The sequence below is a fragment of the Cyprinodon tularosa genome, unplaced genomic scaffold, assembly GCF_016077235.1.
Source record: "Cyprinodon tularosa strain WSP-4 unplaced genomic scaffold, ASM1607723v1 ctg374, whole genome shotgun sequence".
Taxonomy (NCBI): domain Eukaryota; kingdom Metazoa; phylum Chordata; class Actinopteri; order Cyprinodontiformes; family Cyprinodontidae; genus Cyprinodon; species Cyprinodon tularosa.
In genome coordinates this window covers 393,351-420,182 of record NW_024039090.1, presented here as the reverse complement: position 1 = coordinate 420,182, position 26,832 = coordinate 393,351, and the positions used below count along the sequence as shown (strand labels likewise).

The 26,832-nt window shown below is 39.1% G+C and overlaps 1 protein-coding gene across 2 annotated transcripts in view; it reads left to right on the top strand.

Annotated features, from left to right (window-relative positions):
- Positions 1-829: 829 nt before the first annotated feature.
- The window catches only part of ogdhb (oxoglutarate dehydrogenase b), a 43,488-nt gene continuing 17,485 nt past the window's right edge, over positions 830-26,832 (top strand). The window contains exons 1-9 of one of the 2 annotated variants that reach the window (XM_038296643.1): positions 830-1,150; positions 13,572-13,760; positions 15,616-15,709; positions 20,879-20,994; positions 23,205-23,359; positions 23,449-23,595; positions 25,255-25,345; positions 25,908-26,087; positions 26,164-26,292. In XM_038296643.1, the coding sequence (XP_038152571.1) occupies positions 917-1,150; positions 13,572-13,760; positions 15,616-15,709; positions 20,879-20,994; positions 23,205-23,359; positions 23,449-23,595; positions 25,255-25,345; positions 25,908-26,087; positions 26,164-26,292 (1,335 nt within the window). In that variant the 5' untranslated portion in view covers positions 830-916. Of the gene's footprint in view, positions 1,151-13,569; positions 13,761-15,615; positions 15,710-20,878; positions 20,995-23,204; positions 23,360-23,448; positions 23,596-25,254; positions 25,346-25,907; positions 26,088-26,163; positions 26,293-26,832 lie in introns of those variants that run through there. The other variant, XM_038296642.1, reaches the window with a different exon arrangement.

Genomic DNA, 26,832 nt, shown 5'->3' with positions numbered 1-26,832 from the left:
CTATAAGCTTTATCAAAAAGGAAAGTTTTAAGCCTAGCCTTAAAAGTAGACAGGGTCTCTGCCTCACGGACTAAAACTGGTAGTTGGTTCCACAGGAGAGGAGCCTGATAACTAAAAGATCTGCCTCCCATTCTACTTTTAGAAATTCTAGGAACCACTAGTAAACCTGCAGATTGAGAGCGAAGTGCTCTGTTAGGAACATAAGGAACAATCAGATCTCTGATATCAGATGGAGCTTGGCCATTTAAGGCTTTATATGTGAGAAGGAGGATCTCAAATAGGAAAAGGGGGTTTGAGTTATCTCTATAGATCGCATCAACAGGGCAATGCACTGATCAGGAAAGTGATTCAGGAACATTGCATCATAAACAAATAGACTCGGGAACAGTTTATCTCACTAAGCTCTGAGCTCTCTTTTGATTTGTTTTTGGTTTTTTTTTTTTGTTGATTCCTCTTATGGCTCGAAAACATAGATTTTTTTCATGACTTGGACAAAAATAATAAGAAATAACAGTTGTTCACTGTTCCGATTATGAGCTAAAAGATCGACTTTGTCTAAACTGTGAGCAGAAATGATTACATCGGTGCTTGCTAATCGGAGAATGTGGGAGCTAGGCGCTTCCTGGAGGATGTGGGTAAAGATGAGAGCTGCTCAGGGAGCAGAATTCATAAAGATTACTCAGACATGCATGAAACAAGCAAAATACCAGGTTTTGCATAATTATTATTACAAGTTAAACACTTTAAAAATGTTACCACTAATACGGCTTTAATGAAACTCTGTCCTTTAGAATCATCTGAAACCTCTGGAGAGAGAGAGAGAGAGAGAGAGAGAGAGAGGAGCAACACCTGGAAGGAGTACTGCTGTGTCTGAGAACTGAGGAGGGGTGTCAGGAACGGAGGTTTACCTGCAGCCATGCAATGCTTAAGGACTACAGTTGCAAGGCTTCGGCCTTTAGCTGTCACACAGGCCACCCAGAGCCTGGCACAATGCCGGCCATCAATGCCTGAAGGAGGCGTAAGGACGCTTCAGCCTGTGAGGAGCCTGAGTGAATCTGCGGCTGCTGAACCGTTTCTCAATGGAACCAGTTCTAACTATGTTGAGGAGATGTACTACGCCTGGTTGGAGAATCCCAAGAACGTTCATAAGGTGGGGAAGCTGTATGATGGGGGATGGGGGGGGGGGGTTTATGCCATGTGATGGTATTTGGCATTAGAAAATAAATGTTTGTGGATTCTCGTCTTTAAATCAACCGTAGGGTTCAGTGCTTTTTTGCAGAATAATCATCATCCTTTTTCTCCAGCTTCAATAGAGAACTTTCAATTGAATCTGATAATTCAGTACTGATAACATATTGTTGCAGCATTGTGAGCAGTGTGGTTTTTGACAGCCATCTTAGATTTTGTCTTAGTCTTCAGGACAAAAACTATTATTAGTCTTAGTCACATTTTAGTCATTATGATATGTGATCGTTTTAGTCGGTTTTAGTTGACTAAAACTCAAAAAGGTTTTAGTGAGTGTTTTTTTTTATATTTGCACTTTTTATTGAAGATATTTTTAAATATAGTATTAACCAACAAAGTCTGATCTCCATGGTGAAATAAAACCCCGCCAATTTTCATAATAATTTTTTAATTGTCCAGATTCAAATCTGGTGGAAAAGGTCAGCCTTTCCATAATATAAATATTATGTATTATGTCAACCCAATCTTCCCTTTTAGGAGCTTCAGCCATTTCCTAGTATTGGCTTTTTTGCTTGCTACCAACATAATCCTATAAATATATTTCAGCTGGATATTTCCATCCCTCTCCCCATGAACAAATCATCAAATGTGAATGGAATACATTCCCCCACCCCCCCCCCACCCCCCCCCCCCCACCCCCCCCCCCCAGTACCTTATCCATACAACTCTTTAAATCCTGCCAATAGGGGAACATCTACAGGTGCTGGTCATAAAACTTGAATATCATGAAAAAGTAGATTGATTTCAGTAATTCCATTTAAAAAAGTGAAACTTGTATATTATATACATACATTACATACAAACTCATATATTTCAGATGTTTATTTTGTTTATTTTTGATGATTACAAATGACAACAAATGAAAATCTCAAATTCATCATATCAGAAAATTAGAATATTACTGAAGACCAATAAAAACAAAGGATTTATAGAAATGTTGGCCAACTGAAAAGTATGAACATGAAAAGTATGAGCATGTACAGCACTCAGTATTTAGTTGGGCCTCCTTTGGCCTGTATTACTGCAGCAATGCGGCGTGGCATGGAGTCGATCAGTCTGTGGCACTGCTCAGGTGTTATGATAGCCCAGGTTGCTCTAATAGTGGCTTTTAGCTCTTCTGAATTGTTGGGTCTGGTGTATTGCATCTTCTTCTTCACAATACCCCATAGATTTTCTATGGGGTTAAGGTCAGGAGAGTTTGCTGGCCAATTAAGAACAGGGATACCATGGTCCTTCAACCAGGTACTGGTAGCTTTGGCACTGTGTGCAGGTGCCAAGTCCTGTTGGAAAATGAAATCTGCATCTCCAAAAAGTTGGTCAGCTGCAGGAAGCATGAAGTGCTCTAAAACTTCCTGGTATGTGGCTGCGTTGACCCTGGACCTCAGAAAACACAATGGACCAACACCAGCAGATGACATGGCACCCCAAACCATCACTGACTGTGGAAACTTTACACTGGACTTCAAGCAACGTGGATGAAGTGCCTCTCTTCTTTTCCTCCAGACTCTGGGACCTTGATTTCCAAAGGAAATGCAAAATTTACTTTCATCAGAGAACATGACTTTGGACCACTCACCAGCAGTCCAGTCCTGTTTCTCTTTAGCCCAGGCAAGACGCTTCTGACGCTGTCTGTGGTTCAAGAGTGGCTTGACACAAGGAATGCGACAGCAGAAACCCATGTCTTTCATACGTCTGTGTGTGGTGGTTCTTGAAGCACTCACTCCAGCTGCAGTCCACTCTTTGTGAATCTCCCCCACATTTTTGAATGGGTTTTGTTTCACAATCCTCTCCAGGGTGCGGTTATCTCTCTTGCTTGTACACTTTTTTCGACCACATCTTTTCCTTCCCTTCGCCTCTCTATTAATGTGCTTGGACACTGAGCTCTGTGAACAGCCAGCCTCTTTAGCGATGACCTTTTGTGTCTTGCCCTCCTTGTGCAAGGTGTCGATGGTCGTCTTTTGGACAACTGTCAAGTCAGCAGTCTTCCCCATGATTGTGTAGCCTATAGAACTAGACTGAAAGACCATTTAAAGGCTTTTGCAGGTGGTTTGAGTTAATTAGCTGATTAGAGTGTGGCACCAGGGGCCATCAATTTTGAACCTTTTCACAATATTCTAATTTTCTGATATGATGAATTTGAGATTTTCATTTGTTGTCATTTGTAATCATCAAAATTAAACAAAATAAACATCTGAAATATATGAGTTTGTATGTAATGTATGAATATAATATACAAGTTTCACTTTTTAAATGGAATTACTGAAATCAATCTACTTTTTCATGATATTCTAATTTTATGACCAGCACCTGTAGGTACAATCCCAAAACACATGGAAGTGGCCTGCTCTATCCTCTCCAATGCCTCCAACATTTAGTATCTGGGTATTTTGTTTGTGCTGGTGTACTGAAATATCTTACAATCTTCTTCCAGCCAAACTCTCTCCACAAGGGGGAACATGTTCTTCACTGTTGCCTACATATCTCCTCCCAGTTCTCCTAAGAAAGTCCACAGTTAGCGTCTTTTTCCCATCTTACTTTTTTGTATATTGTATTGCTTTTCTTCAAAATTTCCAATCCTGTGTACAATCTAGATATTTTCTTTCCCAAGTTTGACTCTTTTGTTGAAATAAACATCTTAAATTGGACTTTTTTAATAATTCTTCCGTATAGTGCCTCAATTGTAAGTACCTGAGGAAGTCCTTGTTGTTTAAATCATATTTATTCTTTATTTCTTCAAAGCTTCGTATAGTATTTTTCTTAACAACCTCCCAGAATATCTTTGGACCTTTTTCCCATTTACTAAATGTTTTATCTTTTACATTAGGTTTAAAATCTGAATCATATGCTATCCACCTCAGTACTCTACTCTGCTCTGTCAACCCATATTTTAAAATAATTTTATTCCATATGTCAAGAGATAATCCTAGCCATGGATTTGACTCCTCCCTAAGGTGTTTTCTCTGCTCGTTATCATTTATTATGGCTTGTAGAGGTATCGTGGGTGACATAGCACGTTCTATATCTTTCCATTTCGCGGTGTATAATGGATCGCTTATGTTCAGGAGAGGAGCAAGCTGTGCTGCAACATAGTAGCTAAAGGAATAGTACACCCAAAACATGATTAGCCTTCATTTTCTACTCACCCCCATGCTGAACAACACTCTGGAGTACTTTTTTGATATCTCAAATGCATCTGGAGATCTGGGAGGCTTCTTGCTGTCTGCTGACATTCAAATAATGGAGGTCTATGGCGCCCGAGGCAGAAAGGTCCATAAAAGTCCACAAAAAACGTGTCAATATTCCTCCATACTGCTCGTCCAATGTATTCCAAGTGTCCTGAGTGGGTAGCATCCAGAATTTACTCGAAACGAAGTCATTTAGAATGTTTTTAGAGCATAAACAGTAGTGTATAGGAGTTCCTAAAAGTGCGCGCCTGCGAGTTCACGATGCTACGGAAGCCGGCAGACCAAACCAGATGAAAGTGCGCATTCAGCGTCTGCTCTGCCGATAATGCAAGCATAGAAGAAGAAATGTGCTGTTTACCTGTGCAAAGAAAGAAACAACGAAAGAAAAATGTCTGAGGACTTCAGTGTTGAGGAAGAGCATGAGTTCTTTGCCGAGCTGAATGCGCACTTTCATCTGGTTTGGTCTGCCGCGGTTTCCGTAGACTCGTGAACTCGCAGGCGTGCGCTTTTAGGAAATCCTTTACACTACGGTTTATGCTCTAAAAACATTCTAAATGACTTCGTTTCGAGTAAATTCTGGATGCTACCCACTCAGGACACTTGGAATACATTGGACGAGCAGTATGGAGGAATATTGACACGTTTTTTGTGGACTTTTATGGACCTTTCTGTCTCGGGCACCATAGACCTCCATTATTTGAATGTCAGCAGACAGCAAGAAGCCTCCCAGATCTCCAGATGCATTTGAGATATCAAAAAAGTACTCCAGAGTGTTGTTCAGCATGGGGGTAAGTAGAAAATGAAGGCTAATCATGTTTTGGGTGTACTATTCCTTTAAGACAGGGTAAAGCTAACCCCCCTTTGTCCTTCGATAACAGCAAAGTTCTGAATCTAATCCGTGGTCCTCTTCCTTGCCATATGAATCTTGATATGATTTTATCCCATTCTATAAAGTCTTTATCCATCTTTTAGTCAGTTTTATGTTGCAAAAAAAGTTAACCTTTACAATTTCTAATAACAACCAGATTCTTTACCAGACTGACAGCTCTATCCTAGATACTACAATAGCTTGGTATAGAATGCTGCCGTGCAGTTCATCATTGCTGTTGGACAGAAAACTTTGATTTATAGAATTCAAATCCACTTTTTTATTATTTAATGCTCTACTTTATAAAAAAGTTCTCACAAAGTTGTAAAAATAGCAGATCTAGTTCAACATATCCTATTGGTTAATCTAGCAGAAAGACAAGCTAACAAAATGTACAATAAAGGAATGATTTTAAACATGCAAGGTTTCCATCATAAAGCACTTTTGGCTTTATTTCTGAGCATTTGCCCCTTAATTACTGTTGCTCAGGGGTCAAAATAGATTTAAATTCACAGGGTTTTGATATAAAAAATACAGAGAGAACCTACAAAACTGCCTTGTAATGCCATAGCAATTCAGACCTAAATTGAGCGCATATGTTAACTAAAACGTTGACATATTTAAAGGAAACAGAGAAAATGTTTTAATGACAATACAAGGAAAAATGTATATCTTTTCTAAATAGAAACAAGAACAATCAGAGAGACATATTCAAAGATCTATGTACCTTTTCATCGGGCTCTTTATCCAAAAATAAACAGAATTCAACGAAATATTTACTTTGGATATAATTTAGGGATTCCTTTTGGTAGAAATTAAAGAAAGTTTAGTATCACCTCTTGTGAGGTGGAAGGAATATAAGTTTGAAAGTTAGACAAAGGGATTTTTAGTGCTTAGCAGAGGGTGATCAGCCACATACTTTATTAAGTAGCGAGAGCAGAAAGAGCCAGACTGCTGAGAGTGAAGCATCAGAGTGGAGCGTAAAGAGCAGACTCTGAGCTACACGCACAAAGATGCATTTCTACACAAGCACAGATGGAAGATCAGAGCAGAGTTTTAAAGTTTTAAAGTTCAGCGCACAGTACCGAACCATTCCGGATTATTTTCTCAAACCCTGCCGCCGCTGCTGCCATGATCCTGTATTCCTGCAGCATGTGCGACACTGCACGCCAGGTGGGCCGCAGGGTCAAAGAGGATGCAGCAGCACGGCTGATACTGCTTTCCTGATTACAGCACAATGATGCAGTTTAAACTTCCGACAGAAAACCTGCTAATTTTCATTTAGTCTCGTCTCACTGACTAAAACCTATGACTAGTCATGTTTTTGCCATCAAAGATCCATGTTAAAGGAATAGTACACCCAAAACATGATTAGCCTTCATTTTCTACTCACCCCCATGCTGAACAACCCTCTGGAGTACTTTTTTGATATCTCAAATGCATCTGGAGATCTGGGAGGCTTCTTGCTGTCTGCTGACATTCAAATAATGGAGGTCTATGGTGACCGAGACAGAAAGGTCCATAAAAGTCCACAAAAAACGTGTTAATATTCCTCCATACTGCTCGTCCAATGTATTCCAAGTGTCCTGAGTGGGTAGCATCCAGAATTTACTCGAAACGAAGTCATTTAGAATGTTTTTAGAGCATATACAGTAGTGTATAGGATTTCCTGAAAGTGCGCGCCTGCGAGTTCACGACGCTAAGGAAGCCGGCAGACCAAACCAGATGAAAGTGCGCATTCAGCGTCTGCTCTGCCAATAATGCAAGCGTAGAAGAAGAAATGTGCTGTTTACCTGTGCAAAGAAAGAAACAACGAAAGAAAAATGTCTGAGGACTTCAGTGTTGAGGAAGAGCATGAGTTCTTTGCTGAGCTGAATGCGCACTTTCATCTGGTTTGGTCTGCCGCGGTTTCCGTAGCGCCGTGAACGCGCTTTCAGGAAATCCTATACACTACTGTTTATGCTCTAAAAACATTCTAAAGGATTTCGTTTCGAGTAAATTCTGGATGCTACCCACTCAGGACACTTGGAATACATTGGACAAGCAGTATGGAGGAACATTGAAACGTTTTTTGTGGACTTTTATGGACCTTTCTGTCTCGGGCGCCATAGACCTCCATTATTTGAATGTCAGCAGACAGCAAGAAGCTTCCCAGATCTCCAGATGCATTTGAGATATCAAAAAAGTACTCCAGAGTGTTGTTCAGCATGGGGGTGAGTAGAAAATGAAGGCTAATCATGTTTTGGGTGTACTATTCCTTTAAGCTCATCAGTTTTCGCTATCGTCATCGTGGACTAAAACAACAATGATTGTGACTCTATGTAGTTCTTATATAGATGCAGGATGCATGCAGTGATAAATGGGCTTCTATTAGGATTGAAAATACACTGCTTAATGTCAAGAATTTTTCGGTAACTTCTCTGGAAGCAGAATCTGGCTTAAAGGCAAAATTCACGGAACAGTATTTTCTGATGAGAAATGACCTTCCAGAGACGTGCTGTTTGAACCCCTTGGTATCGGTTCACCTCTGCACATTTACCGGCACATCAAGTCAGAGGGCTTTGCACCGACTCCATGCAGCTGTGAAAAAAACTCCAAACAGACAAAGGTCCAACATTTACTAGGCTAAAGTTTACTCAAACAGCTGCGCTCTTTTACCAGTTTCTTTGTGTGAATGCGTGTTTAAATATTTATGGAGAGAATTTCGCTCCAGTATCGTTTGCAGGCAAAGAACACGTTTTGTAATGCACTTCAAAAAAAAGTGCAATCCAGAAATGAAACTATGAAAAACGTAGATTTCTTCTCAGATTTTATTCTTTCATTTTGATATTTTTTAAATTATTTTTTAAAATTGTATCTTTTCAAATGTCTGTTGTTCAGATTGACTCAAATGTATTGCGTTTTTCTGAAATTGCTTTTTTCAGATCATGGGATGATTGATGAAAGATGGCTTAGATCAGCAGCTGGGAGTCATTTTAAAGGACTCTTTGGTCATTCACTTTTAAATTCAATCAGATATAATGGCCATAGCTGGAACAACATAAACGCTAATGTCCTGTAAGTGTTTAAATCTTTACTGAAATAAAGTTTGTGTCTTTTATAAACAACAGTTCCAAACATAATAGCATTGCGTTAGCCTCTCATGCAGTCAAACTTAGCTTCTATTGGCTTTGTTTAAAACATTTAAAATAGATAAGAACTCATGAAAAAGGAACCAAAAACAAATATTTTAGCTGGAACCGCTCTGCCAATCTTGCCATACCTGCTTCAGATTGGTGACCTAATCGGGGTGTACCCTGCCTTTCAACCATAGAATGCTGGAAGTAGGTAACCGCCCAACCGTGACCCTGAAGGATTAGCGGAAGAACAGGAATTTAACAAAATTAAACCCGACTTTGTGAGAAACTCCAAAAGACTCAGGTGGAGCTGTTGGATCTTAGTGCTGCATTTGATACAGTTGACCATAATATTCTTTTAGAAAGACTTGAACATTTTGTTGGAATTAAAGGAACAGCATTAGACTGGTTTAAATCTTATCTATCTGATCGATTTCAGTTTGTTCATGTTAATGATAGATCTTCAACATGCTCAAAGGTTACCTGTGGAGTACCACAGGGATCAGTGCTAGGACCAATTCTATTTACTTTATACATGCTCCCAATTGGTAGAATTATTAGACAGCATGGGATTAATTTTCACTGTTATGCTGATGATACCCAGCTATATCTGTCTATAAATCCAGATGAAGCTAACCCATTACATAGATTACAGGCATGTCTTGAAGACATAAAAACCTGGATGACTCTTAACTTTCTGCTTCTGAATGCAGACAAAACAGAAGTTATAGTCTTTGGACCAGAGTCTTTGAAAAATAAGCTGATTAGTCAGTCACTTCATTTGGATGGGATTAAACTGATTTCAGATAATAAAGTAAAAAATCTTGGTGTTGTTTTTGATCAGGACCTGTCATTTAAATCCCATATCAAAGAGGTTTCTAGAATTTCCTTCTTTCATCTGAGGAACATTGCAAAAATTAGAAATCTCCTGTCCAGGGGTGATGCTGAGAAACTAGTCCATGCATTTGTTACTTCAAGGCTGGACTATTGTAATTCTTTACTATCAGGAAGTCCACAAACTGTAGTTAAGAGTCTTCAGCTGATCCAAAATGCTGCAGCCAGAGTTCTGATGAAAATTAAAAAGAGAGATCACATCTCTCCTATCCTGGCTTCTCTTCATTGGCTTCCTGTTAAATCAAGAATAGAATTTAAAATCCTCCTCCTCACATATAAAGGCTTAAATGGCCAAGCTCCATCTTATATCAGAGATCTGATTGTTCCTTATGTTCCTAACAGAGCACTTCGCTCTCAATCTGCAGGTTTACTAGTGGTTCCTAGAATTTCTAAAAGTAGAATGGGAGGCAGATCTTTTAGTTATCAGGCTCCTCTCCTGTGGAACCAACTACCAGTTTTAGTCCGTGAGGCAGACACCCTGTCTACTTTTAAGGCTAGGCTTAAAACTTTCCTTTTTGATAAAGCTTATAGTTAGAGTGGCTCAGGTTATCCTGAGCTATCTCTATAGTTATGCTGCTATAGGCTTAGACTGCTGGAGGACATAGGGACCCCCATTTCATCATTCTGCTTCATTCTCTTTCTATTCTCCTATTCTGCAGAATCTGTTAGTTCAATCTCTAACCTTCTGCTCTATCTGCTTTTCCTCAGAGTAGCTTTGCCTTGTCTGTTCCTGTTTGGCTGTGACGTCATCCTGGAAAGAAACATCAGCTGTGCTGTGACTGGGTGGATGTGCTTTCTTCGTCCTCTGACATGGGAGCTGGCTCGGAGCTCGTCTGCCTGGCTGTGTGTTTCCTGGACGGGGCCGCCTATTACAGCTGCTTTTGTGTCTCTGCTTCCGTCTTCTTGAACCCAGTCGGCCTCGGCAGATGGCCGCTCACACTGAGCCTGGTTCTGCTGGAGGTTTCTTCCTGTTTAAAGGGAGTTTTTCCTCTCCACTGTCGCTACAAGCATGCTTAGTGTGAGGGATTGTATTGAGTCAATGAGTCGATGCAATCAACTGGTTTTCCTTAGATGGAGAACTTTGTATCAATTTGACTTTATGATCTGGTTGAACTGTGAAGTGCCTTGAGATGACATGTGTTGTGAATTTGGCGCTATATAAATAAACTGAATTGAATTGAATTGAATTGAACAATTGCCTGGATCAAAGACTACCTGACAAACAGACAACAGGTTGTTAGACTGACGGGTCAACTGTCTAACCAACAGACAGTTTATTTTATGCTAATGTATTTTATGCGCCTCAGTCTGACAATCTGATAGATGAGTCTGGGTTTGAGGGTTGACACTTGTTGTATTTGGTGTAAAGTTTGTTCAGAGGTGTCCCTGAATGCATTGACGTGAATCGACCCTAATTCTCAAATATAAGGGATAAAGCTTACAGGATGGTGAGAGGGCTAAGATAACCTGACTGCCTGTCGTAGAAACGGGGAATCAGCGTAAGACATAGACCAGAGGTCACTGATTAGCAAACCGCGGTCCAGATCTTGACCTGCTGGCTAATCTGGACCCAACCTGATTTAAAAATTACCGCATGTTGTCTGACAACTCTAACTTCACTTGCACCGCTTCTCCTGTTAATACGGTAAAGCCCTCCAGAGCGTCCAGCACAAGGCTGCACATCCAATTATCCAATGAGCTGCTGTCAGTCTGGGTTGCTGCTGCTGCTAATTTTAGACACAGCAGGCAAACCTGTGGCAAGCCGGGCGATGGGAAAGAAGGAGAAGATGATGAGAAAAAGAGAGCAGAGAAAGTGTTGACTGCGGTGAACTGTGGTGAACTGGTGAAAGAAAAGTGAAATGGTGCTCAAAGATGACCCTGAATATTTAGAGGATGTTTGGCTCAACCTGCTGCTGTGAAGCAGGATTCTCCACCATGAACAGAATCAAAAATAAATCTGGATCCAGGCTCAAAATGAGCTCCTTCGATATGTGCTTTAGAATGGCTTAGTCTCCATTCAAACCCAGGTTTAAAGCCTTGCAGGGCAGCATAAAGCCCACTGCGAACATTAATCCATGAAAAAAGAAAAGAAAAACAAACAGCCAGTTCAGGTGTTTTAAAAATGTGTGAATCAGGAAATTGTCTATATACAAAACTGAACGATTGTTCTTCTCTACTTCAAAAAACACTTTTTCCCCCCTATTTTTACATTTAAAAATTCTATATATAACATGTATGCTTAAAACCCTAATTTTATTTCAGTGTTAAATGCTGTTTAAAGTAAGAGATTATATTTAAAAATGTCTCCAGAGCTTTACTAGCTGGTGATTTTCTTTATTTGGACCCTGCTGATTTTTAATTGGTTACCCCTGAAATAGACCATTTCTCTGGATGTTTGGACCCACTATGATAGCCTCTGTGTGGACCCTGTGTAGCATAGATACAGTAGTCATTCAAAATTTCTTCACTTTCCTTGATGGGTCCTTGGTTGGTCCTCGGCTGATCCAATTCCCTTTTAAACATTGTACTAAAATATTCTTGATTCATGGTTTATGGACATTAAGATCTAAAGGGAAGCATCATTTCCTGGTCAGACCCTGTAATTCTGTGAAAAAGTGGAGTCGGAGTAAAAAAAATATGCAAGGGGGGCTCACTCCAATGGCTGGAAGTTTGAGGGGATATTGCTGGGAGTTGCAGGGAGATGGACTACCATTCGGCTGCCATTTGTTTAAAGGGCCATTTTGAATGGCTGCTACAATATGTTCATCCTGACTGCTGCTGCTGGAGTTATAAAAATGTGTGTCATTGTGAAATTTGAATAGGGATAAAGTTGGAAAACTAAGCCCTAGTGGTGGATGTTTGTTTTTGCGTTAGGGGCGTACTTAAAGATTTAATACCTGCCAACATAACTATACATGTCACTGCTCTGCCTGCTTAGAGTGCGTTCATACCTTGTCATTACAGTTGATTGTTGCTGATGACCCACTGTCGGGGTGTGTTGGCCGGTCAACCTACAGGCGGTGAAATTAAAAACACTCGGAGAATCTTCAGGCTGTACCCAGCTGTACGATGGACCGCTAGCTTGCTAGAATCAAAAGTGCTACTTTACATAACCTCCACCAGGCTCGGACTGGTAATCTGTGATACCGGGCATTTGCCCGGTGGGCCGGTCCTAATTTCAGTTTGCAAGGGCCGGCACACCTTAATCATAGGTGGGCTGGTGTAGATGAAAAAATGCCAGGGCTGAAAATCGTTCCCAGTCCGAGCCTGATCTCCACAGTGGTCTTCTCTATGTGGTAGCAGTGATTTAGACACTTCAGTGTCCTTTCAGCTTCATCTTCCATCAAACCAAATGTTTTAAGTGTTTTATGTTAGCGATGTATCGGCAGTATATCAATGTATCCAATTACTAGCTAAATCATGGACCAACCCTGGGACGTCACCGTTTGAGGTACTCCAACATGGCGGTGTTCTGTCAGACCGGCATACAAAGAGTCATTACGCATGCGCAAGACATCAGATTTGTATTTATCCCTTTAATTTTGTACGAAATATAGACTTTAAACTACTTCTAGGGCGTGTATCCCTTTAGTCATGTACAAAAAAACAATTTAAGGTCAGATCGCCATAGGCTTAAAAAAAATACCAAAAAGTAAGTAATTAAATAATTTTTTTGTACATAACTAAAGGGATGCACACACCTTGGGGTAATTTAAAGTGATTTTTCATATAAAACTAAAGGGATAAACGGGTATTGACTGTGGGTATGCTGGTCTGACAGAACAGCGGCACCCTTACCAAAAAATTATTTAAAAAAGAGCTTTTTTTTTTTATTTATATTTTTTGCATTCATCAATATCATCATTGATAATAGTAAAACACAATCTTGTGACTTATCGTAAGATTGGTTGAATGTTTAATTTTCACTTTTATAGGACCAAGATGATGTTTGCATGATCCTCATAGAATTACACTTCTTCACACAAAAACTGAAGGTCACTAAACTAAAACATACAGATTGTTATACTACCCACAACAACTGAAACTACTGTTTTCAAGAGAATTTAAAGATCTGCCTAAACTTTTTTTTATTTTCTTTTTAACTCATGAATTTTTCATTTATTCATTTGGGCTTTTCTCTGATAGACTCTTGGCCGATTATTAACAGCAAACTAACTTGTCTAGTTATTATCAAGCACCAGGAGTTGAGCAGAATTACAAAAAGAAGTAAAAACTATGTTTTTTAAATTTTATTTCCACCAGTCCTGGGATGTCTTCTTCCGGAATGCCAATGCAGGAGTCCCGCCTGGTGCAGCCTACCAACGTCCCCCAGCGACCATTCCGTCCTCTGATGGGATGACCGTTGTCCAGGGACTGGTTGGAGCTCAACCCAATGTGGAGAAACTGGTGAAAGACCATCTAGCAGTGCAGTCACTGATTAGAGCCTATCAGGTAAACCTCGAACTCTTGTGTCTTTAAGCAGTTGTTTTCTCATCTAGTTGTAAGATTTCTTGAATGGTTGAGATCAACATAAGCTTCCATTTTAGGTTTACAGCTAATACTACAAGAGAAGTACCAGTGTTTTATGTGTACTACAATATAATTACTAGTGTTGCACCAATGCCATTTTTTGGCCCCGATACCTGGCTGTGCAGTGTCGGCCGATACCATCTGTTTGAAATTGATGTGTGTGTGTCTATATGAAGAACTGCAAACTACTTGGATGTAAAATAATTACCATCATGGCTTTGTCAAGCTGCTGCCTACCTTTGTGAAGCAGGAAAAAGACTAATACAAAGTGAATCCAGTAGAATTTTCTATTACCTACCTGGAATGGGTGACAATAGTTGAATAAACTTTTGGATCTCAAAATGGTATCGGTGCCCTATTTGTTGGTACTCGCCAATATCGATACCACAATTTTAGTGCTGGATCGGGGCTCCGCCCGATTCTGGTATCGGTGCAAAACCAATCAAAGCACATTTTAAGGAAAAAGGGATAAAAATAAACACAAGCGGGTCTTTTTGCATTGGCTGCAGGGTTTTTTCTGCATGTAATTGATCTCACTGCAACACCACCACTGCACAATAAATGACGCTACAACTTCCGAATGAATAGAAATATGTTAAATTAATTTATGGCATGTAATGCAGTATACTATATATTTGTTCACTTATTCTAATCATAATCAGAGTCAAAAGTGAATTACAATATCATGAAATATTCAAATGTAACTAGCTAGTGTATAAAGTTAACTGGTAGATAAAGTGGCCGCCCTATAGGGAAGGAAAACCAGACACAGCCCAGTGTTGCTAGGGTGATCAGCCGTCCTCTAAATGTCCTCTTTTTCCCGGACATGTCCTACTTTTTAGACCTAAGAAAAATTTCGGGGTGGAATTTTCAAAATCATCAGGGATTTTTGGTCGACTACAGTGCAGGACTTAGTCGAACACACCGGGCACTCGAACCGAGCTGCCCCCCTTTTTCAGAAACCCAAATCTGGTCACCTTAAGTGTTGCCAACTTAGCGCCTTTGTCGTTATATTTGGAGACTTCTTTCAAACCTTTTAGAAACTTTTCAAAAAAGCAACTAGAGACAAATCTTTGACTTTTAACTGTATTTTGGTAAGTTTCACAACAGAGAGCAGCAGTGAGTCTACCCCTGCTTCCCTCAGCGCTGTCTCACAGGCCGCTGTGTCGTCCTGAAAGCCATGCATGCAGTTAGAGCAAACAGAGCAGAGTAAACAGAGCTGCTCCATTTTCCCACAGCTAATGTTAAACACACGATGATTCCGCCCTGGAATACAAAGCAGGATATAAACATACTATAAAGATAGTCTTTAATTAACTCTCTTCTTTTCTTCTCTAAAACTGTTGTATTAAAATAATTAGCTGATTAACACACAGCTTTAATCAGTTTTTTTAACAAGGTTTATACAATGTGGACTCAGGCAATGTATAAAAATAATAATCATACGTTACTGTATAAATTAAGGTTAGTGTATGTTGCCCTTCAATGGCATTGTAATGACTAACATAGTTAATTATGGGTTTTTCACCACGGTTAAATAAGCTGGTTGTCATTTAATGAGGTTAAAAGTTGCACAAAGGGCATTTTTTATCTGTGAACATATCAGACACAGAAAGTGTTCAGGTAGAAGCAGCTTGTTTAAAACCTTTTAACCCACTTGTGATATCAGGACAGTAAACACTGACGTGTGTGTTCCCATCAGAGTGACCTGCAGTAGAGTTTTTAGAAGGCCTAACCCGCCGGCTATCCTCGCTGACCTTTGCCCTCCTGTCTGTAGGTACGAGGCCACCACATAGCCAAGCTGGACCCCCTCGGGATCAGCTGTGTGGACTTTGATGATGCTCCGTGTACCGTTGGTTTTCAAAATGTCGGTGAGGAAAGCAACCCTGCACCTGCATCATTTTACATTTCTCTCTCATTCTATGTAATGAATGCGTGTTTCAGCCTTATATTTAAAGTCGTAGGGAAGTCATATTTAAAAGTCAAAACATTGATGTATATAAATGTACCGTAATTTTCGGACTATAAGCCGCGACTTTTTCCCCATTTTTCGACCTTGCGGCTTCTATAACAATGTGGCTTATCTATGGACTTTTACAGCTAACGGCCACTAGGGTAATACCTAAATCGATGGATTTTACCATCCACCATGTTGACGTCACATTTGCTTCAACACCCCATGGTCCTTCTTAAGCAGACTTCTACCGCAAGTGGTACGAGACAGAACAACAGCGAGAAAGATGGACGTTAAAGATAAAAAACCTGCGGCTTATAGTGCGGTGCGGCTTGTATATGTACAAATCATGTAATTTAGGCCCCGTCCACACGAAGCCAACCCCTGGCCTAAACGCACAAATTTTTCACCAAACCAGCCTCTCATCCATACGAAGCCGGCGTTTCGGGGGTCTGTAAACGATCTTTTTTTTTATTCAGCCTTCAGAGTGGGAAGATTTTGAAACGCCGTTTTCGCGTTTCCATCTTTAAGCTCTAACCGCATTTTTTTTCTTACACGCATGCGTCATAGCGTCGCCTCTAAACACGCATGCGTGACACAGTATCACAACAACAATGGCGCCGTACTGTGTTGAATGGTTGCTGCTAATGCTACTCACCCTGCTGTCGGGCTTACAACAAAATCTTCTCCTTCTGGAATATCTCCAGGAAGAACAGAGCAATATAGACGACGGTTCAGCACCTGAATTTGACTAAACCACGAAAATGGACTCGCAGGGCAACCATGTATAAATATTAGTGCGCATGCCCAACATTTCGTCGCCTATTTTTGCTTTGGCACCACAGCGCCACTTACAGGCCTGGCATACATTTTGAAGCGTTTTCATGCATTCGTGTGGACGATCACATTTATTTTACGTCTCCGTCTTTACGACAAACGTTCTGGAAAATATTAGCGTTTCGTGTTCGTTTTGACTTCGTGTGGACGGGGCCTTAGCTTCTGCGGCTTATGCTCAGGTGTGGCTAATAGTCCGAAAATTACGGTACTCTTTATCAGACATGTTTAAGCCAGAATGATTTGGCATTTTAATACGACTTCCCTACGGCTTTAAAAAATAAAATGATTTCATAATAACACAATTGGGCAGATGAAGCATGTTTTTTTGCAACATAAACGTATTAAACTGTCCTTTACAGAAGACAATGCAGCAAAAGATAAACATCAATATCTTGTTTTTGCCATGTTTTCACCTTATATCTGAACAGTTCAGTTACTCATAGTGGCAGATTAACCCGAAATTGTTCTCAAGAAAAAATTGTGATTCTCTGAAAAAATTATTACATAAGTAAAAGTAAAAACTGAGCAATTTACTCCAAAAAGTATTTTTTCTTTTCCAAAATGAACTCCAACAGTTATAACTAGTTACTACCCTCCTTTAGTTCTACTACTATGACTTATCATGAGTCATGATATGACTTATAACTATAACCGTTATGATAAAAGAGATAATGTTAGAATTTGTTGATCCACTTTTTTATCATGCAGAATTTTGCAGCTGAGGTTGTTTTAGAACATCCAGTCCAGAAAAGCGTGTTGACTGTGAGATAAGACTATTGCTTTATGATGCTCCGGCTCTATTAGGCTAAGCATGTTATCATGCTAGTGTCAGCAGTTCAGTATAAGCACACTCGTGCCAATGTGTACTCTTGGAGAGCTTCTTCTGCAGGTTTTTTTATGTGTCCTCAGCTTTCCCAAAGTCTGAATGTGAGACGGTTGGTCAGTCTTTATTGTACTCATGGGCGGTTCTAGACAGGGGGCCAACGGGGGCCAGTGCCCCTGTAGATCATGTCCTGGCCCCTGTACTGAAGATACCTATAAGAAATTCTAATGAGAAAATGGTCATTTTAACCTAAATTAAGTGAAAAATATATAAACATTTCTAAAATATGAATGTATATTGACCTAATAAGAAATATAATTTTTATTAAACCTAATTGAATAGAAATTTCACTTGATGCAGCTCTCTTAATATATTTGAATCCCTTTCCCTGTTTTTTTTTTATTCCATGCTTTTCTGTGCCCCCATGAAAACACCCTGGCCCCCTCCTGCCCCCCTGGTATATTTGGTCTAGAATCGCCACTGATTGTACTGTCCTTATAAAGACAGTTTGCTCCTGTAAACAGTCTGTTTTGGATTCAGAGAATACTTAATAAGGTGAACCAAGATTAAACATGTTTTGTTAAAAATGTTAAATGACAAACATTGACCTTTACTGCTGTGAAAAACTGTGTGCTTTCTGGTCACATGTTGTCTTTGTGCCGGATGAAAGGCTTGGGCCTACGAGTTCACATCCAGATGATTGTTCTGACCTCTAATGGAATGTTGCCATGGTTACTCGTGTTATTGTGTATTTTCTGTGAAAGGGTCACAGAGGTCAGGCAAGGGGTCAGTGATGAGACCTGAAATCATTGGGATGGCAATTAACTGGACACCTAACCAGCAGTTTGTTTGTTTTGTCCGTTTTTTTCCTCCTGAATGTTCTGTGCAGTAGCGACGGAGCCGAAAGGTTTTTATGGGGTTGGCCACGCAGTGACCAATGTGCACGTGGGTCAACCAGTTTAGTACATTATTTTTTTTTTATAATTTCCAAAAGAGGGACCAGATTTTTTTCAAACATATGTAGGAGTGAGTTATGTTCCATTATTGTTGCAAGAAAAAAAACATGTCTGTAAATGGACTTCGAAAAAAAAAAATTCTATTTTTCATACTAAAAAAGGTTTTCAGGTTAGTTAAAACTGTTGTTTTTTAAATTAGTTTTTAATGTTTTATGCATTGTTTAAATTTCTTTTCTCAATCTTTAAACGTATTCACATCTTTTAAAATGTCCTTTAACTTATTTTAGTATCTGCTGTGAAAATAGAGGAAGTTAGACGAAGGCGTAGTCCATCCCATAACGTACGAACATCAGAGCACTAAAATGGAGAAATATAACCTTATACAGTGGGTATCTTCTAAAATGCTAATAAACCTGTCTACACTTTGTTTATCCTGGGAGAAGCTTTTTCTCTTCATTAAGTTTTAGATAAAAATATTTTATAGGATTTGTATTCATCCTGTTGTGCGAGCGTTTCCCTCTTAAAAACCTCCAAATTAAATCGGGTGATTCAAACGAACCTGCTGTGTTTATCCCCGCTGTGGGAATCTAGCCTAGGTTAGCTACGCCTTACTACCAGAAATAATAACTGTGAACACTACAAGTACCCAGTAGAAAAGTGCAGCAGTAGAAGCTGTGTTTTAAAGATCTGCTTGACAGAGTAACTTAGAGATATCAGAGAAAAAAGTACTGACTTCAGACCGAGATAACCTGAACAGCAGCAGTAAATGTAGCTCAGCAGTCAAAAAGTGAAGTATATGAGATATGTCTCCCAAAAAGCCGCATTAGCACTCCTTACGTGGCAATACATGTCATCTGAAGGAACTTTACAGAGACCATTCATACAGTCAGATTGGCTCAAAGATCACATAATGGATATTTAGGAATCCCTCGTTAGTGCTTCTGGACTAAACAAATATTCGATAAATATTTTTTACAATAAAGTTTGTTTCATCCTATTTATGGTATCCACTTTTAAGGAATTTTTTTCAGTGTTGTAATGTTACCACTGTTCCCTTGAGGGCGCTGTTCATTCTTAAACAGAGGCTCGCTGGTATTTGCAAGAGAAGTAATGCCAAAGTAAAGGCACGGTGCAGAAGACACATAAATTGATTTAGAATTCTGTCTGGAGTTATTTAGATTTTAATAGCAGCAAGGATGTGGAATAGACTTTGTTTTGTTTTTTTTGTAAATATTAGCACTTGAATAAAGTCTTTAGGCTATCATTTAAATAGCCCCTATTTAGCCTCGCTGCATGGTGGAGCAGCATCAACTTCTCCTCTGTGCTTGAAAGGCGAGGATGTGATGACAGAGAAGTGGACCACATTACATTAAAGATTGTAAAATTATAGAAAATGTCATGCTTGAATTTAACAACTTAGATTGGAAAGTAGATAATGTGAGTTCATTTCATGGAGTCCAGTTTTAAAATTTATCTTAAAATATGATATTGTACTATGATCATTATATTTTGCTGCCATATTGTGAAATAATATTTAGCCCTCCATGCTATGGAAATATCCTCAAGTTTTTAAGGTAATTGCTGCCTATCAATTGTTTATTAGTAATCTTTAAGACCGATCAACTTTAGGTTGATTCTTTAAATGATAACTTGCATCCTTAAATCTAAATTAAAATCATTTGGTGGGTTTGGTGACAACGTACGGTACCTCAAAATTGTAAATTATCTGAGTAAAGTACAAATAGTAAACTAAAGTAGCTAAGCTGCCAAAATAAGAATAAAAATGAGGACTTCCAGAAAGCCTGAAAAAAAAAAAAATAAGTCAAACATATCTTTAAAGATTTTTGAGAAAGTAAAGTAATCTTTACAATAACAGTAAGTCAGATTAAATTACAGTGGGATAAATTTTGCTGCTGTATAAAACATCCAGTAAAACAACAGGCAGTGTTTCTGCTTTTAGGAAAATATTATCATGCTTTCCAGGAACCTTTGAGGAAAGTGATTAGGAACTCCGAGGCCATTAAAGCTGATGTTTGAGTTGTAAGCAGAATGAACAGCTGATTAGAACCCTGAGGAGACCCGAATGCAGAACTTATTGTTCCTTCTTTAAGGAGTTATCTTAGAGTCTGATAAAGACAGCTTAGATTAGGAGTGTTCAAAGTGTGGCCCCAGGGACGTTTGTTACTCTGGAGGAGTTTGGCCCCACCTGGCGGGGTCTGTGGTTTTACTTCCTGGAAGGAGTCCTTTCAGCAGGATTCCTCGGTTCATGTAATCTGCCATGTTACAGTTGGATGATAAGATTAAAGGCAGATATTCAGAAGTTTTTTTTTTTCCTTTAGTTTTCCCCATAGAGGTTTTCTTTGTTCTCAGGTTTGCAATCCTTCCTTATCTGTTTCCATTTCACCTCTTTACACAGATCAAATTTATATTTAGTTAGATTCTGTTTAAGAAGATCTCTTGTTTTCCTCAGGTTTATACGGACTAACAGAGAATGACCTGGACAAGGTTTTCCGGCTTCCCACAACCACTTACATCGGCGGCAGTGAGAGCTCTCTGTCACTCAGAGAGATTATTCGCCGCCTCGAGGTAGGAGTGTTGCTAAAATAATCAAAACACACACAATAGATGAAAAAAAAAAATCGTAGTGTGCAGCCTTCTTTAACACACCTGGATTAAATAATGGTTCCTTGGAAAACAAACATCTAAAACATGCAGGACAGCAACCAGATAGGCTGACTTTGTAGCACTTCACTGTAATTTTATTTTTAATATTTCCTTGTACGTTGCACATTTTTCACTATAAACGGTCAATTACTAACTAAGTATTTTAAACTTTATTCTAGTGGTTGGCATAGATATATATATTTTTTTTAAATCTAGATTTACCTCAATGTAATCTTGGAATTAATCTAGATTAGCCTCGATTAAAACCGCTAATTTGAATTCTGCCAAAGACAGTCATGATATGCATTTGCTTCCTCCAGAATTTAAAAGAAAAGGTTAACTTTTTTTATGTTTGCAAAATCACACGGAATTTCATCTTTACTTACGATTTTGACAGTTATAAATACGTTTTTTTGCTCATTTGTTAGTGTGTTTTTGCTGCTAAGAGAAAAAGTGTCCCACTTCTAATTATAGATGTCTCAGTTTGACATACCCAGACTGGCCATAGGGAGAACCGGGAGTATTCCTGAAGTGCCGGTGTTCTGACAGATGAGCATACCCAGTCAGACCAGCATACCCATAGTCAATACCCGTTTATCCCTTTAGTTTTTTTGTGAAAAATAAACTTTAAACTACCTCAACGGGCATGTATACCTTTAGTCATGTACAAAAAAACAAGCATATGGCGATCTGACCTTAAATTGTTTTTTTTTGTGCATGACTAAAGGGATACACGCCCATTGAGGTAGTTTAAAGTCTATTTTTCATTAAAAAAAACTAAAGGGATAAACGCAAATCTGACGTCTTTTGCATTCCTATTGACTATAGGTATACTGGTCTGACGGTGTATATGCTCATCTTTAAATCTGCAGCTCTCCCTGCTTCTCTCTGTGCTCTGTTTAAAAAACATTTATGAACCTATTTACTAATATAATGATGCCAGCAACAACATTTCAAAATATGTAGAAGCTCTGCAGTCAGATTCCGTCTGTATAATAGGAAAACATTTTAAGCTGTAACTGGGAGTCATGGTCCTCTGAGAAGCCCAGCTTTTCTAAGTTGTAAAGAAGAACAAACTGTTTTCTCAAGCTTCGTGCATGATATTACTAACTTGTATAAACTTACAATCTTTTGCCGTTTTAGCTGAAAAAGCTTTGTATGTCTAAAGAACAGATTTTTTGGTGGCATGATCTCAAATGTTTTTACACAACCTGTCCTCTAACTTTTACTTAACCCTTTAAAGGGCAAGTTAGCATTTTTGTTCACTTACATACCCCTTACAAATGGAGTACACCCAGGAAACATGCAATTGGCCTTGAATGATATATTAACTTTTGCAAATTAAGTTGTGAAAAAAAAAACAAGTCAAGAAGAAAAGGTAAAAAGCTGATTTAAAAGTCAAAGAGTAAAGTTAAAAAGTTAATAAGCCTAGTTTACAATTATATTTAGGTTTCTAAACTAAAAAATGTAATTACCAGTATCGGCATTAATGCCTCTAAGATTATATTGTACCAAAAAAAAAAAGAAATTCATGTTTTTCATGAATTTCTTATAGAAACACTTTTGTTATTTTTCTTAATATATTTGGGCAAGTTGGCGTTTCTTGTTATTACATTGATATTAATTTTTGCTATCAAAATATCCATATTTTTTAATGTTACAAAGGTAATAAGGTCTTGTCCTAGATTCCAATAACACTATCTGCTTGAGATGAGTGCCCTATAAAAGATTAAACATCAAAGTAGCTGCTGGTTAATATTCACTGAGTGCTGCTGTGTGTCTCTCCTCCAACCACGTAGCTACTCGGTACGCAGTGAAATCAGATGTTTCAAAGCGACAGATCGGGCGATAAAACACTGAGAGGCGGGAGAGAGGAAAAAAAAACATTTGTCAAAACGCTCCAAACAGTTAGCTGCACCTAACCTCTGTTACCTTTGGCTAAAGTAAATGAGCGGAAAGGAGGTAAAAGCAGTTAAAGTTACTGGTGGGGACATGTCCACACCAGTCCATCAGAAAGTTGCGCCTGTGCGGCCCTCCACTACATTATTTGGACAAATCTTTCTTGATCGCCCCTTTACTAGAACACCTGACTTTTAGTCCAGCACATAGCCAGTCATCTTTCTGTTTTCTAGACAGCCTACTGTCAGCATATCGGAGTGGAGTTCATGTTCATAAACGATGTGGAGCAGTGCCAGTGGATCCGACAGAAGTTCGAAACACCTGGAATCATGCAGTTTTCTTTGGAAGAGAAGAGAACCTTGCTTGGTAGAATGATCCGGTCCACCAGGTCGGTCTGTTTGGTTCTTCTCTTTCAGAGTCTGGAAGTATCAGAACCACTGTCTCAGTTCTGTGATGCATCTGTTCTCACCTGTGCAGGTTTGAGGAGTTCCTCCAGAGAAAGTGGTCTTCAGAAAAACGCTTCGGTTCAGAAGGCTGCGAGTCGCTCATCCCGGCCCTTAAGACCATCATTGACAGGTCCAGTCAGTGTGGAGTGGAGAGTGTGATCCTGGGAATGCCTCACAGGTACAGAAAATATAAAACGCTATTCCTAAAAGCGGGTGTTTTCTAAAGCAGGGGTCTTTAACGTTTTCCAGGCCAAGGACCCCCAAACTGATGGAGAGATGGAGCAGGGACCCCCTAATTATATAAATTGTATGAAATAGTACTCTATCAAACTGGTCCTATAGTCACTCTATTACAGGTGGAGTCATGTAACTAAAGTAATTTCTCCCTGGGATTATTAAAGTATTTCTGATTCTGATTCCTGGTTGATGGGACAGGTGTTGTGAATGAAACGGTGTCCAGCTTGAAAGAGCTCCTGTGTGTCGCTGAATGTGTGCATTGATGACTGAAAGACAATTAGTGTGTTAGTGTGGATTTAAAGACATTTCAATTCGTGGATAAAGTTGCATGGGGGAATATGTAAAAAAAAAAAAAAAAAAAAAGTCAACCAAAACTTTCGCGACCCCCATCAGGGCTCGATGTTAACCATCACCCTATCTCCCGGGGCAAGTAGTTTTTATTGTCGGGAGAGTACAAATTTCATTGCATTTGCCCGTCGGGCAAGGTGCAATGATCGCAAAAAAAAAAAGATTTATCGCTCAAAATTACTTTAAAATCACCGACATTCGATGAAAACGACCCAGAAGCGCTGCCGGCGCCATCTTTGTTGTTTTGTACACATTCTCGCGTGATTTGAAACAGCCGGGTGATTTTCCGCCAGATGGCGTAATTTTTGTCCACCTAGCGGTAATTTTGATGTAGTTACCAAAACGACAAATGGCTGCATTTATTTTGTCAGGGAAAACTAATCCTGAGTCAGTTAAAAGTCAGGGAATTCTGAAATGATGTCAGACTGTGGAAACCCTGTATAAAATAACTATGTATAATGATTCTCTAGAAAAGTCCCATTATATTAATAGTATCATCTTGTATAAACATACCGTGACTCTAAAATAAAAGTTATTAATTTGTGACATTGACTTCTGTCTTGTGATTTATCTTTAGTTTTTAACCTGTCAAGTTTTTTTTTTTAGATTTTTAACATTACAATTTATATTTTTCCAAGCACACAACAGTTTCAAGCAAAGTTTAGTTTGAAAAGAATGTGCAGGAAGGATTGAAAAGCATTTTAACACGGTAATGTAGGCTTGGGTTCATTATCTGACGCATGCATATACACACCAGGAACCTGGAAACTTAAAAAATACTGAATTACAAAAAACATTTAAAAAACAAACATGTTTTCACTGATATATATACAAAAAATGAATATTAGGAGCTATATTTATCAAACATTATACTGGGCAAGTAAAAATTTTTTCTGGGCAAATGAAATGTGAAAGGTAAAAATCCTTAACATCAACCCCTGCCCATGCAGTACCTCCATGGACCCCCTAGGGGTCGCGGACCCCCTGTTAAAGACCTCTGCTCTAAAGCAAATATTTCAGCCTGGCCCTAAAATATATATGCAACGCACTGGCCACCCCTAAAAGTACTTACAATTACTTTACTCTATATTTATTTATGCAAAGACAGTGCAACTTTAAGTTTGTAGATCTAATATATCAAAATGTAAAATGCTTCCAGTGTATGGATAATTTTTTACCTTGGACTGTTCTGTCAGGCAAAGTATCCTCACTGATTTTAAATGTGATTTTTGTTATTATCGGTTTCTTTCAGAGGCCGGCTGAACGTGCTGGCCAATGTCATCCGGAAAGAACTGGATCAAATCTTCTGCCAGTTCGACTCTAAGCTGGAGGCTGCTGATGAGGTTTGAACAATAAGATCAAGGGCAGACATATGTTTTTGTTAATGGAACTATCTCCAGATAAGTTTCTAAATATCATCACTTTAAAGCAAATATTATTATTATAATGGAGTCGATTTTGTAGCATTTTTGTTGCGAGCAAGCATCAATACTTTAAAAGAAAGTTTAAAATATAACATATCAGAGGGGAAAAAAATACACTTTTAATGCCTTTTTTAAATTAACAAGTTTAACAAAGTTGTGTTTCTGATATAATACTTTTCAAATTTCAGTTCAATTTTTTAGTTTTTTTTGTTTTTTAATTTAGAAAATATTTCCTTTGCTTGCAACAATAATGGAACGAGCTGTACTCCATACATAATGGCAACATGGAAAATAGCACTTTGTTTATATTGTTTATGTTGTGTCTAGGCCAGAAACACCAGGAGCTTTTGGCTCATCTGGAATAGATAACTAAAGAAGGAATTTTTAGCAATTTTTATATTCTCTTTATTATGATTTCCCTCTAATCTTTAAAACCAGTAGGTAGAGCCATGTGCTGTAACTGTTTGCTGTCTGTGTTTAGGGCTCAGGAGATGTGAAATATCATTTAGGTATGTATCACCGGAGGATGAACCGAGTCAGTGATCGGTTCATCACCCTGTCGCTCATGGCCAACCCATCCCATCTGGAGGCTGTGGACCCGGTGGTGCAGGGGAAGACCAAAGCTGAGCAGTTTTACTCTGGAGACACCGATGGGAAGCGGGTCGGTGAACTCAGGAGTCAAAGAAAAAACGTTTTTCCTGATAATAGACAGGCTTAAAATCTGAAACTCTTTTCAGGTGATGTCTATTCTGCTCCATGGGGATGCCGCATTTGCAGGCCAGGGAATTGTGTACGAGACGTTCCACCTATCGGACCTGCCGTCCTACACCACCCATGGCACCATCCATGTGGTGGTCAACAATCAGGTATTTGCTTTTAATCTGAATGAGGTAGAGACCTGCACTTATCAGCGAAAACTAGAGCCCGACCAATATGAGATTCTGGAGGATGAAAACGATATATCTAAGTTGCAGAAGCATTTCATCCCATTCACAGCATCATCAGGTGCTATTAATGTTTTTGGCTTAGTAGCTGGTTTGCTATGAGGCTAAATTTATCTTTGGCTAAATGTTGTCATACCTTTGGCTGTTGTCTGGAAACAGGCTGTTTCCTTCAAAGTCGTCTAGCAAGGCAGCAAACCCGTTTTTTAGCGGAATACCTTTATTCTCAGTAATCTCAGTGGGTTCTTACTTATCTTTGTTTTGGAAATACAGCTTTTTGCACTTGGAGTAGAAGATGTGTTTCTCTGAAGTCTTGGCCAAGTTTTGTAATCTAAATGAGGCGTTTGCCCTGTCGGGTGTCTTTTCAGACCTGGGTTAGATTGTTTTTCCTTTGGCAGCTACTGGCCTGGTTATTGTCTCAGTGTTTTGAGACACTGGCAGGGTCGACAGTGACAAGGTCGTATC